This window comes from Leiobunum rupestre, chromosome 10 (assembly GCF_980474605.1).
Source record: "Leiobunum rupestre chromosome 10, qqLeiRupe1.1.hap1, whole genome shotgun sequence".
NCBI classification, from domain to species: Eukaryota; Metazoa; Arthropoda; class Arachnida; order Opiliones; family Sclerosomatidae; genus Leiobunum; species Leiobunum rupestre.
The window spans coordinates 24,750,739-24,764,195 of NC_143393.1; the positions used below are offsets into that span (position 1 = coordinate 24,750,739).

General features: G+C 37.6%; 1 protein-coding gene across 3 annotated transcripts in view; it reads right to left on the minus strand.

Annotated features, from left to right (window-relative positions):
• Pgant5 (polypeptide N-acetylgalactosaminyltransferase 5) overlaps positions 1–13,457 on the minus strand; it is a 244,869-nt gene that overhangs the window by 33,908 nt on the left and 197,504 nt on the right. For all 3 annotated transcript variants that reach the window (XM_090160009.1, XM_090160010.1, XM_090160011.1), the window contains one exon: positions 7,684–8,444. In XM_090160009.1, the coding sequence (XP_090016135.1) occupies positions 7,684–7,975 (292 nt within the window). In that variant the 5' untranslated portion in view covers positions 7,976–8,444. The remainder of the gene's footprint in view (positions 1–7,683; positions 8,445–13,457) is intronic.

The window sequence follows — 13,457 nt, forward strand, 5'->3', positions numbered from 1 at the left end:
GTGTGGCCGGGTTACAATGCGTAGGAGGGTGGTGGCAAGCCCTGCAAGCCACGCGTTCGAGTTTTGGCCTTCCGACGGCAGCAAGAAAATGCACGACTTTGGACGGGTTGCGTTCTCCTTGTATGGGGTGCTGTGTTTGTTGTTCCTAGGGTACACAATGTCTCAACTTGAAACATTTACTTTTTAGGCTTATCCCTAGAGTATTATACCTTTTCCCTTGTTTTGTCATTGTTTGTTATGTAGTCCATAGGTGGTTCTTATTACACGGGGTGAAAACTATGAACCACTCCTATTGCGTTGAGTTTGCAAGTTCTTCCCCGCTGGTTTAAGGGGTTTCCCCCCCGAGCTCTTCGGTTTCCCCTACCATAAAAACTTGTGGAGGTTAACGGTAATAGTTAGTGTAGGGAGCTGTTGGCTCGCGTGGCATGCCACCTGAATTAATGGCTTCAAAAGTCGCTTTATGACTTAGGTCTAAGGTGGTGCCTTGGGTATTAGCGTAGCTGATTATTTTTAGGTCGGTACTAGCGCAGGTTCTTTATCACAGTGTAGACAGAGCTACCTTACTTCAAGTAATTAAATTTTATTAAAAAAAACATTAAAGTCCTAAAAAATAGTGCTACGAATTTCTAATAAAATTGTAAAAATGAGCTACCTTACCTTCAAAATTGTCTATCTCAATTAATTAAATTTTATTTAAAAAATCATTTTAAAGCTTTAAAAAAATAGTAGTACGAATTTCTAATAAAACGGTAAAAAATCGATTTGAAACTATACGGGCTCATATTAATAAAGAATTGAAAAAATAAAAACCAATTAAATCGAGTTACCTGATTTTGGAACCTAGGTGAGATACACCGAAAGAAATAAAACTTATAAATCTTGTATTACGTCCTTTTCGAAATGGGCGACGGTGAAGTTGAAATACGGGGATTATAATGCCGGTAAAATCATCAACCCACCCCGGTAACCATAGTAACCACCCGCCCGGGGGTTTCTTTAAATTTAGAATTTCGCGTGCTTAATAAGTCCCCGCCTCGCTAAGCAGTAGATGGAATTTAAAAGGAAAATTTAATTTGCGCCCTACGTGGCCGCTAGATAAATGATAAACAGAATTGAAAATTCGAAAATTATTTCGAGCGAGATAATCAATTACGGAACGAGCTCCGGCGAATTGTAAAAACATCATTTGCAATTTAAATTGCACCAGTGACCGTGGCCCCGGGGACCTACGCCAAATTGGGCGCGCCAGAAGAAAGACTTGGACCGGTATTTATATTTAAAAGATATTTTAGAGAGGTTAAGCAGGGCGCTCTCGTAGTTTGAACGACAACGTCGAGAGTCACGTGATCAATTTCCTTTCATAACTTAAAAACGACGCCATATTTCCATCGATCCAATGAAATTTGTACACAACTCTGCGTTAGCGTGTTTAAAGGCTAACTGCGTTCTCCTTGTGTTTGTTGCTCCTAGCTGCTACGAATACACCATTTGAAATAAGGCAGGGTACACGAAAACTAAATTTTATCTTTAGACAATACTCACAACCATACATAAGGCGCGTTTTAGTATTGCTTAAACACGTTTATTTTCGTCATGTACCCGGGTTTAGCAAATATGAAATGTGTTAAAATTATATTGCAACTGTAAATTTATGTTTTCTTTATCAGTAAAAGTGAACGCGCGCGCACTGAACTGATTTTAAATAATTTAATTTCACGAACGTCTAGATACTCCCGACGTTGTCGTTCAAACTTCTAGAGCGTCCTGCTTAACCTCTCTATAAAGCACTTGGATTTCTGATTGCCAAGATTTTTTTAATGATTTCAAATATAATCTTGGATTATTAAGATTCCCAATCAGGATATCCCATTTTTTTGTCGAAGGCATGATTTTCAGAATTATTTTCTGATTATCGAAGATTTTATAGATTACTAAGATGACTGTGATTACCAGTTAGTTTTTATGATTTTAAATATAATCTTGGATTATTAAGATTTCAATTAAGGCTTTCCAGATTTTTTCCAGGATTTTTCACCGATTACCAAAGATTTTCTAGATTACTAACATGTCTGTGATTCCAAACTTTTTTTTTATTATTTCAAATATAATCTTGGATTATTAAGATTTCCATTCAGGATTTCCCGATTAATATCCAAGGCACCACCTTAGGCCCAAGTCATCTAACGACTTTAATTGTCATTTAATTACTAAGATTTATTTGATTCCCCGTTTTATTTTTGTGATATTCCATTACAAAATTACTCTATGTAACAAAAACTAAATAATTAACTAAAATAATTAAATGGAAGATTAGGAAGGGTTTAATAATAAAAATAATAATCAGCTAGGCTGATACCCAAGGTACCACCTTAGGCCCAAGTCTTTAAAGCCTTTAATTCAGATGGCCGGGTTACAACGCGTAGGAGGGTGGTGGCAAGCCCTTCACGCCACGTGAGCCAACAGCTCCCTACACTCACTATTGCAGTTAACCTCAACCAGTTTTTTCTATGTAAAGAGGAAACCGAAGAGCTCGGGGGAAAACCCCTTTAAAAAGTGGGGACGGAACTTGCAAACTCAGCGCGGAAGGAGTATATGCGAATTTCCACCCAGTGCAACAAGCTGGGATCGAACCCGGCTCCTCTTACTGCGAGGCGAGAGCGCTTGCGAAAAATTCTACTTTGTAGCATGCATTAATCAAAACCATAAGTCTATAATATTGTTCCACATAAGTTTGTCAGTTTGGGGAATATTTAACTGAGAGCTAGTAAAGGAGTGACGTCATCGCAAGAAAAAATCCCCATAGCGACATGATTGACAAGAACCAGCCAGACTGGTTTAAACCACCGAAAAAAAAACATGTATTAAACCACTTTTTTAAATAGAAATACTGAAAAATTTAAATACAAGTTATTTCAAATAAAAAATGCAGAATATAATGTTCTACATTTTTTATTCCAAAACGAAACTAAAACTTAAAATTCATTTTTGTCGTCTGCTACGTCGTCCTACGATGTAATGAGGGCTTGATATAAGCAATTGGGGGATCTTAAAATTAATTTTGCGCGTGAAAATACGCCGCCACGTTAGGGTATAAAAGCGGGTAAATAAGCCTGCTATACTTCAGAGTGTGAAGGTACTGTCACGCGCCAAAATGTCAACTTGAGTAATTAGGGCTAGATATAAGCAATTTTAGCATTTTCTTATTAGTGGTTTTATCCAGTATAAACCACCGGTTACATTGGTTTTTAACCATACTGGATTTTTTAATTTTTAAAAAAGCCTTTTTTTCCCAAAACGGCCTAGCGAGGCGCTGTCAAAGGCTACGTGTGACGCGTTAGCAAGCGGACGCAAAACGGCGACGAAGCCCGTAATGCATTCTGAATAGCTCTCAGTAAAACTTTATCATCTGAAATAAGTGCCACACTTATGTAACAATATTATACAATTATGTCAAAACATACCAAACGAAGACTCCGGTTAAAAATTACTCATATAGTTCGACTGGTGAAGGGATTTTATCGGTATTGTGCGCGCGAAATCCACCTCTAAATTATTTTGTAAATATAAATGAAAAGATCTGCTACTTTATGGTTCTAAATGATTGTAGCGTATTTGGCCTCTTTCAAATTGCGAACGAGTGAAGCTATGCAATATCGTGGGAATGTTGATGTTGATGTAGTAGGTAGGTAGGTCCGTCTACTACAACCGATTAGAGAACAGCGGTATATAAATGATATTAGTTAATTTACTTATTAGACAAGCGTAAATTACTGTAGCTATTACTGCAATTTAACATTTTAGAGCAGTGACAGAAGCCACTATTTTCTTTACGATTCCCCCAAACGGAGAAATTTCGAAACTATTTTCTAGAGATTAGTCTGGCCGGCTAGTTTTAAAGCTCGGCCCGATTAAAAAATACAAAATTGAAACCCGAACCGACCCGGCCCGCCAAAATTATTTATTACGAAAACCCGACCCGAGAAAATTTTTAATATTTTAAACCCGACCCAAACAGGTCCGATAAAATTGAAACCCGTTCCGAGCCGAAAAACTTGCACTTTTTATGTTTATAGTATACTAAATTCTAGAGCGGCCTCCCAGATTACAACTTTGTCAGTAGATGGCGCTTGGAGCTCTTTGAGAAACGGTTAAAAATTAGTGAACGTGCCAAGAGTATGATTAACACGGGATAATGATTCGCTTTCTGTAAGTAGAGATTTGCTGCTTGGTTTTGCGCTGGTTGCAGCCTACTTCCAGGGGATAATAGGCCGCACTTTGAATCTCTCTGGCGCTCTTTTCACTCATCGTAGGAAAAATGGGAAAAACACAGGCATACTTCTCAACTCACCCCCTACAACTCCTTCAAATATTTGCATAACCTTTTGAAACACCCTGTATAAAAAGCCCGACCCGACCCGTTTAAAAAAAAGCTTGACCCGGCCCGGTCCGAAAAAAATATATAAAATTAAACCCGCCCCGTTCCGCCAAAAACTGCGATATCTAAAAACCGACGTGCCTCGAGGCGGGCTCGGGTGAGGTCGGGTAAGCCCGCCTTTAGCGGGCCCAAAACTTATCTAGAGAAGAGTTTTGAACCAATTTTCTCTGACGGAGCCTTAAGCCTAACCACGAGGCGAGCGCAAACTTCGTAATAATATAATAATACCATAAGTAACATAATAACAATAAGTATGACAATTAATGATTTTTACAACCAAACTAATTTTCATAGTTATTGCGTAGTCGAGATGTTTCCTCAGCACAGAGTCCTCTCGTGTCTAAAATACGCGAGACTTCCGCTAAGCCGAAATATCTGGTTTCCGATAGATAGGCGGAATATTAGGCTAAAATGATAAAAATTAAAAACGTTTTTCTCGGCGCCACGAGCTCATGTTTTTTTATCACGCGTGATTCGCACGCGGGCTTCGAAACAAAGCCAAAGCCCCTCGCGACTCCAGAACGTGCTCTCCGATATTACGCTTAAATGTTTATCAAAAAGTAGTCATCCAAAACGGTAAGTCGCGAGTCCAAGTCGCAGCTTGAAGAGAGTATCAGTGCCGAAAAAAGGTTCGGTTAGAAAATAGCTCTTTCTATAAAATAATATATACGCATACATGACATAAAAAGTGTTATTTTTTGGCGCGCGCGCTTCCTAATATTTCCGTGTAGAGGGTCTCGTGCGTCTTCGCGCGAGCTCAACAAAAACAAAAATATGCGCGCTCTCTAACTTTAACTGCACGATGAATCTAACGTAATCACGTGACCTCTCGTATTTTATATAACGAGCTATTAGCATTAAAGCAATAGGAAGTGTCATACTTATGGTTATTACGTTACTTATGATAATACGGGAAAAGAATTACGATTTGGAAATATTAATAAAATGACGAAGACGATTTGGACTTGACAAATCCGAGTTGGGACTGCCAATGACAGTTTCCTGGTTTGGCGGCCCGTAAGGTATAAATTCGGTGGAGCCTTCCTTTGTCTTTTCGCGGTGGATTTTAATTTCTTCGGGCTGCCAATGACAGCCACGACGAGCTCTTGTTTTAAGACTTCGGATCGACACTTATGGTTTTCTTGAACGCGCCGTTGCTTTCCATTCCAGAATGTGGAGAAACGGCTCTGTTGCTGACGTCCGCCCGCCAAATGAACCGTGTCCATTCTAACGTTGGGCTTCCCAAGTAATCAGATATTTATAACTCACGGTGTTCCACTCGCCAAGACTAATAGCGTTTTTCATTAGAACTCTCGAGATCGCGTCGATCAACATTTTACGTTCCATTTGAGTGCTCGGATCCACTCCGATCAATAGGCGAAACTATAAAGTGCCGGGGGGGCTGAAAAGATGGTAGTCACGTGACTTTGTGGAGAACTGCAGCCTTCGTAATCGCTGTAGTCGATCCGTAATCGATCCTTAAACCTTCGTAATCGCTGTAGTCGATGCGTATTCGATCCGTAATCGACCCTTAAACCTTCGTAACCGCTGTAGTCGATCCGTAACCGCTGTAATTGATCCTCCTTAAACCTTCGTAATCGCTGTAGTCGATCCGTAATCGACCCTTAAACCTTCGTAATCACTGTATTCGATTCGTAATCGATCCTTAAACCTTCGTAATCGCTGTAGTCGATGCGTATTCGTTCCGTAATCGACTCGAAACCTTCGTAACCGCTGTAGTCGATCCGTAACCGCTGTAATTGATCCTCCTTAAGCCTTCGTAATCACTGTAGTCGATCCGTAATCGACCCTTAAACCTTCGTAATCGCTGTAGTCGATCCGTAATCGTTCCTTAAACCTTCGAAATCGCTGTAGTCGATCCGTAATCGTTCCTTAAACCTTCGTAATCACTGTAGTTGATCCGTAATCGTTCCTTAAACCTTCGAAATCACTGAAGTTGATCCGTAATCGATCCTTAAACCTTCGTAATCGTTGCAGTTGATCCTTAATATACGTATTCGACGTTACTGGTCGCTGTAATCACCGTAATGCCACAATCATTGTAATAACCGTAATCACTCACGTACTCAGTGATTATATAATCGGTGTACAGAAAAATGAGTGGTTAGCCTCTATATTTGCTATTACACCTTTTACTGCCGGATTGGTAGGAATTGTAGTACGATATACAGGGTGTTAACTAAAAAATGGACCAGGGCGAATATCTCAAAATGTGTTTTAGCTACGATTTTGAAATTTTAGGTTGTTATGGAGCGCTCAGGGGGTCACCCCAGCTATGAAAATTTCAATGACCTTGAACCTTCAAGGTCGTTCGAAAATTAACTTGAGAACCGTAAGAGTTACGAAGTTGGTTCCAATTAGAAAGTTGTTCCCCGTCACATTTTATGGTTAACTATCTTTGACTCGATCCGATTTGCGAAATAGGAAGTCGAGAAATTTTAGGCCAAAACAAGACGGTCGTTAAGTCTGCCCGTTCAAAATATACGGCTGTTACTTAGTCCCGGGACGTAGACTTTGTTTGGAAATCTCAACCTATCGAGCCTAATAGATCGGACTCACCTGCCGACAAGGACATCTATCGAGCCATCGAGGTACTTAACTATAGAGCCACCATTGGCTTTCAAAGACAACCTTACTCCGCGTATAGCCATCAATGACAATTAGTTCAAAAATAGAAAACTTTTGCAAAATCAGATTTTTCTCTGATATAAATACCTTTTAATATTTGAATAGTCGATGCTTAAAACGAAAAATCATAACTGAAAAAACGTGTTTTTTTTTAAATTTCAAATTTCTATGGAATATTTACTAGTGTAAAATTGAATGACCTTGAACCATGTCTTCAAGGTCATTCAAAAAATATCTCGAGATATTATGGATTTGGTTCCAATTAGAAAGTTGTTGCTCGTCATATTATTAGTTCAAATAGAAATTTGAAATTAAAAAAAAAGGTTTTAAGTTATTTATAATTTTTCGTTGATAGCGGACACCCTGTATATTTCGAGTGGATATTTCTATTCCTGGATGACTTAGGTACGTCCAAGCGTGACAGAAAGCTAAAAGTACCCCGATTGATTTTCAATTAGTAGCCGAAATTATAAATCAATTAGGGGGGATGAACCGTAGTCTTCCCCCCTCTTAAGTGAACCCAATAAAAAATACACCAAAGCAGCTTGAAATTAAAACGCCAAGTCTTAAGGGAATGAAAGGATAAAAAATGAGCTTACCAACTGGTTCCCATTTGACGAATTGACCTTTGGGGGCATTGGGTGACTTGACGAAAGGCACTTGGTCGGAGTCGGTGTCTTCCTCGCGCCTTAGGTCGAGCGCTTGAGGCGCGTAATTACTGGAGCCGTCGGTGTTGAGTCTGGGTGAGCCTCGGCGACTGGACAACCGCTCGCAGCCCGGCCCGTTGCCGATGCAGTCCGTGTAGTACATGAGCAACAACGCTCCGACCATGAACCAGACCAAGGAGGTGGCCAACACTATCTTCAACGTGTGCATTCTTATCCGAACCATCGTGTTTTTCTCGTTGATTTTGCCGCCGAATACTTGTACATATAATATCTTAATATACCCTAAGACAGATTCACTCGCCGAACGGTTCACTCGAAATTTCACCAAAAACTAAGCCTATATTCAATTTGAGTTTTTTGACCCTGATACCGTGTTAAAGGTGGATGTTAGTTTTTTGATTATTTCGTCTATATTATTTTAATTATTTTTTTCTTTAAATATTCTAAATTTCGAATAATTGTTTTTATTTATTCGTCAAGAAGAACTCGGCATTTTTCTTTAAAGAGCGAATGTCTTTAGCGACGCGCGCAGGATTCGCCACGTGCCGCGACGAGCCAATGGGAGGACGCGAGGGTCGTGACGAAATCGTTGTTTTCCACCAATCCGAGGAACTTTAGACGTAACCACGCCGTGTGACCTTGATACGTTGTGGCGTCGCTGGTTGTCATGACGACCCGAATTCACCGCCAACCTGTAACGATACCAAAAAAAAGGTGAGTTTTTAACTTTTTAATCAACATCTAGTGTTTTTGAAAATAAATATTCCACGAAAAATTAACCCACGCCCATTAAAGGTTTCAAGAAATAACATCATAAGTAACGTATGATAAAAATAAAATAAAAAATAAATTTTGTATCAAAATACGAATATACGAACAAAATTAATTTTTTAATTTACCAATAACATTAAGTTTGCAAATTGCACGAAAATGGACGTATCCGCAAATGGGAGGACACCTAAGTAAGTGGGGTGACGGAGTGGTTAGCACGCTTGTAGAGGTTAGCGGTAATAGTTAGTGTAGGTTCGCGTGGCATGCAGGGCTTGCCACCACCCTCCTACGCGTTGTAACCCGGCCACCTGATTTAAAAGCAATATAAGTCGCTAGATGACTTTTGCCTAAGATGGTGCCATACCTTGGAAATTAGCCTAGTTGATTATTATTATTAACCGACTACGGTTAATTATTAGACTTAAGTTATAATGTTACTTCTGATAACATTTTATAATCGAAAATAAACAAAAACCTAGTAAGCGAAATATAAACTCGTTTAGGGTCACCTGATAATTCAAATTTGGCGTGTTTCATTTTCGGCGAAATCGTGCCAGCCACGAGCGAAAAAAAAACTAATCGATTTGCGGGGAATGTGGGCGTAGGCTTAAGACGGGACTATTTTCGAGCTCATTTTGCTATTCTGGAAAGATGCGCTTAATGCTATAATAAACGAATTAGCTGTTCATCGTTGGCCTTGCCCAGAAAGACCAGTTATTTTTATTTATTAATCTGGGTTACGTATACTCGTGGGTTTTATGAGACGGATCAAATATATTAGTTTTAACTAACCGAACGGTACACACGTTAGGGAACCAAAGTAGCTTCAAGCAACGACTGACGCCAGCGCTGTGGTGGCGGTTTTCCGTAACTTGTCTTTTCAAAGAAAACTACGTTTATAAATCTTCTAAACATGAAACAAGTTTAACATGTGAGCCAAGTTGATTATTATTATTATTATTATTATTATTATTATTATTATTATTATTATTCATTATTATCTTACTGGTTCAATTTATACAACTAGAAATACTTAACAATTTAATTAACAGGATTTCAGAATTGCGATTAATCTTTAAACAGTTTAACGAAAATAATTTGCAAAGACAGAGTTTACGCTTAACTATATTCAGGAATCCATACATCTACTTGGAATGCTTATCGCGGCAGATTTTCGTCTTGATGTGGCTGAAGGTTTTTTATGACGTCACTATGTTAACTTAGCAAACAACAACGGGAGAGGGGAGGGGGCGCAGAGGAGATTTTTTATCTCGTAGGCGGGGCCAAAGCCGTCAGAGTGATCTTACCATACGTGATACGCCAGGATAAGTATTCCAAGTAGAGGTATGGATTCCTGCTGTAAATCTATTTTTTATTAGTTTCCCTACCGCTGTTTTCCTGGTCTGTTTCCAGCAATAGGCCATCTCAAACTATTGGCCTAGGCTTAAAAGAGGCTTTAGAAAAAGGCTTATTTATAAACTTTATCTAGACGAAGAAAAAAATATCCTATTTTATCGGATTATCGGGAAATTTAGTCTGGGATTGATTTCAGTTCTTTTTTAGGGCGAGGCTCGTTAATTAGCACTAAGCTTCTCTTCGTTTCATTTCCAAATTAATTATCTTAATTATCTTAACTGAATATTTAGAAGACACTTAATATCTAACAAAAATTTATTCCAAAGAATGAGGCTTTTAACATCCAAAGTTTTGCTTCTTATTAGAGAAGTGCAAATACCATATTTTTGGGAATCGAACATCAAATATTTGTTTTCTAGCCACGTCAAATACAAATTCAAATATTTAGAAAACAATCAAGAAGAAAAACTCCGTGGTTATTCGATCAGTTTTGAAACACCAAATATTTTAGAACTGCCGTTTTCGAATACTCGACTATTTGACCATAATAAACGAATATTCGAATTGGTATTCTTTCGTGTTATTTAATGTAACCATATTTCTCATTTCCATTTTCGAAAATTCGACTGTTTGACCAGAATTTTCTAGGTTATTCGATTCGAAAAATCGAATATTCCATTTGTTATTTGCTAGAATTATTTGGGTTAATCGAATATTCGAATGGTATTCGATAGAATTATTAAGGTTAATCGAATATTCGATTGGTATTTGATATAATTATTTGGGGTAATCGAATATTCAATTTGTTATTCGATGGAATTGTTTCGGGTAATCAAATATTCAATTTGTTATTCGATAGATTTGTTTGGGGTAATCGAATATTCAATTTGTTATTCGATAGAATTGTTTGGGGTAATCAAATATTACATGTGTTATTTGCTAGAAATATTTGGGATAATCGAATATTCGATTTGTTATTTGATCGAATTATTCTAGGGTAAAAGAATCTTAAATTTGGTGTTCGATCGAATTATTCGTTGTAGTCCAATATTTCGCGCACCCCTCGTACATAAGTGGAACTTGATTAACGCTTTATTTGGCGAGAAAGTCCTTTTCTCCACTTGGACTTTCTCAGAGTCACTCTGAAGAATCTTGCTTAATTACACCCAACAAGGGAAAGTACTTATTTATTCTTCAGAGGGGCCCCTGTTTATTAAGTCGCCATTCAAGTCCGAGAACTCGACATTGCGCTTGACCGGTCAATGTGTACCCATCATTTACATCGTCAGGGAGGCACCTTTTCCATTCTATATAACAGTAAATAGTGGATCTACGGTAATTTGGAGTTGCTATATCGAAGGTCTTCTCCGCCATCTTGGAAAATGGACGCAATACCGAAAGCTTCAATATCTCTAGAGCTGTTTGACCGATTTTGAAGTGGAAAAATCCATGTCGCCTTGTGTGGAATATAGTGGAAAATTTCTACCTGGACAAAAGTTAATTTAGCGACTAATTTGGGAAAAATTAAGTGGCAATAATTTCTTTTACTATTGGAAATAATAAAATTAAAAAATATTTTAACACAGAAATGCCAGTTTGGGCCATTTAAGGTAAATATATATATGCATAGTACCCAGATATTTGGCTATTTAAGGTAAAATATATATGCATAGTTGCCAGATATTGGACTATTTAAGGTAAATATGTATAGTTTCCAGATATTGGACTATTTAAAGTAAAATATATATGCATAGCTGCCAGATATTGAGCTATAATATATATGCATAGCTGACAGATATTGAGCTATAATATATATGCATAGCTGCCAGATATTGGGCTATAATATACATGCATAGCTGCCAGATATTGGACTATAATATACATGCATAGCTGACAGATATTGGACTATAATATATATGTATAGCTGCCAGATATTGGGCTATAATATATATGCATAGCTGCCAGATATTGGTCTATAATATCTATGCTTGTTGCAGCCTACTTCCAGGAGCTAGTAGGCCACACTTTGAAGTTCTCTGGCGCTCTTTTAACTCATCGTAGGAAAATGGGGAAAAAACAGGCATACTTCTCAACTCATCCCCTACAACTCCTTAACATTTTTGCATAACTTTTTGAAACACCCTGTATAATATAAATGAACTAGATAACTTATCTACCACGGCCGAATTCTGAGGTAGAGGAAAAATAGACGAAACAGTAAGTGCGGGGTAGAGCCCTATATATCTGCCAAAAACGAGACGCAATCTCAAGACCTTCCAGAATATAGTACTTTGGTTGTTCCGCTCGTACCTTATAACGGTGTGCAAAATTGAAAAAGGAAAATTGCAGATTCTAAAGTGAGCCGTCGCGGAGGCCGTAAGGAATGGCTTCCACGGGAAAAAATGTTTTCCGACTGTCTAGTTCTCCAGCGAGAAAATGGGAAGCGAAATATAAGAAATGGAAAAGACAGCGAGACGTTATATCAGAAGAGATGCGAGGGGACAACGCTCTATGAGATTTCAGCGACGTCCGTAAATTTTCTCTTCCTAAAATTCAAATTTTAAAAATAAATTTCACCCCTTTCTCACTCGTTGCCTTGTCAACTTTTTGGCCCGGGTTTAAATAAGTTACGCGTATTCGTGCTTCGGGGTTGTTATTGCAATCCTAGTTCGCTTTGAGGAATGACCCTGGGTATTTTTAGCACCGTCTCAGTCGAATTTGATGATTAATATGGTAATTATTTTCATTATTTACTATTTGTAAATCGTAAGATTACGTGCTTCGTTTATTTATCTTAATAATGCTATTTACGTTAGTTAACAGGTTGAATAATAATAAAATAATTTGGTTCTAGCCTGACGCCATTAGATAATAAAATAAATAAAACAACACCAATTATTGCGTAAGTAAAGACGGGACTTTCATTTAAAAACATTTAAAATAGTTATTATTATTAATTATTAAATGTTTTTAAATAAAAGACTGTCTTTATTTACGCAATAATTCGCGTTGTTATATTTATTTTATAAGTTAACAGATATTGAAGTAGATTAACTATTTTTTAATCTGAGAATAGCTCTTTCTATAAAATAATATATATGCATACATGTATAAAAAGTGTAATTTATACATTAATATTTCCGTGTAGAGGGTCTCGTGCGTTTTCGCGCGAGCTCAACAAAAAAAAATAAGCGCGCACTGTCTAACTTTAACTGCACGACGAATTTAATACCTCTGAAAATCAGTTAAAAATGTTACTTACGACATTACTTATTGGAGTTAATTTTATCAAACATTTTGAAGGTCGAGAGGACCTTTTACTAAATTTGGTACAATTCGTGCACCCTTGTTATCTGAATCGAGAAAATTATTCTGATAAATCCGAAATCAATTTATCCGCATATTATCAGACCAGTTGATATGGGTCGAAATGGAAATGACAGAGAGAGAGAGAGAGAGAGAGAGAGAGAGAGAGAGAGAGAGAGAGAGAGAGAGAGAGAGAGAGAGAGAGATATATATATATATATATATATATATATATATATATATATATATATATACATATACATATATATATA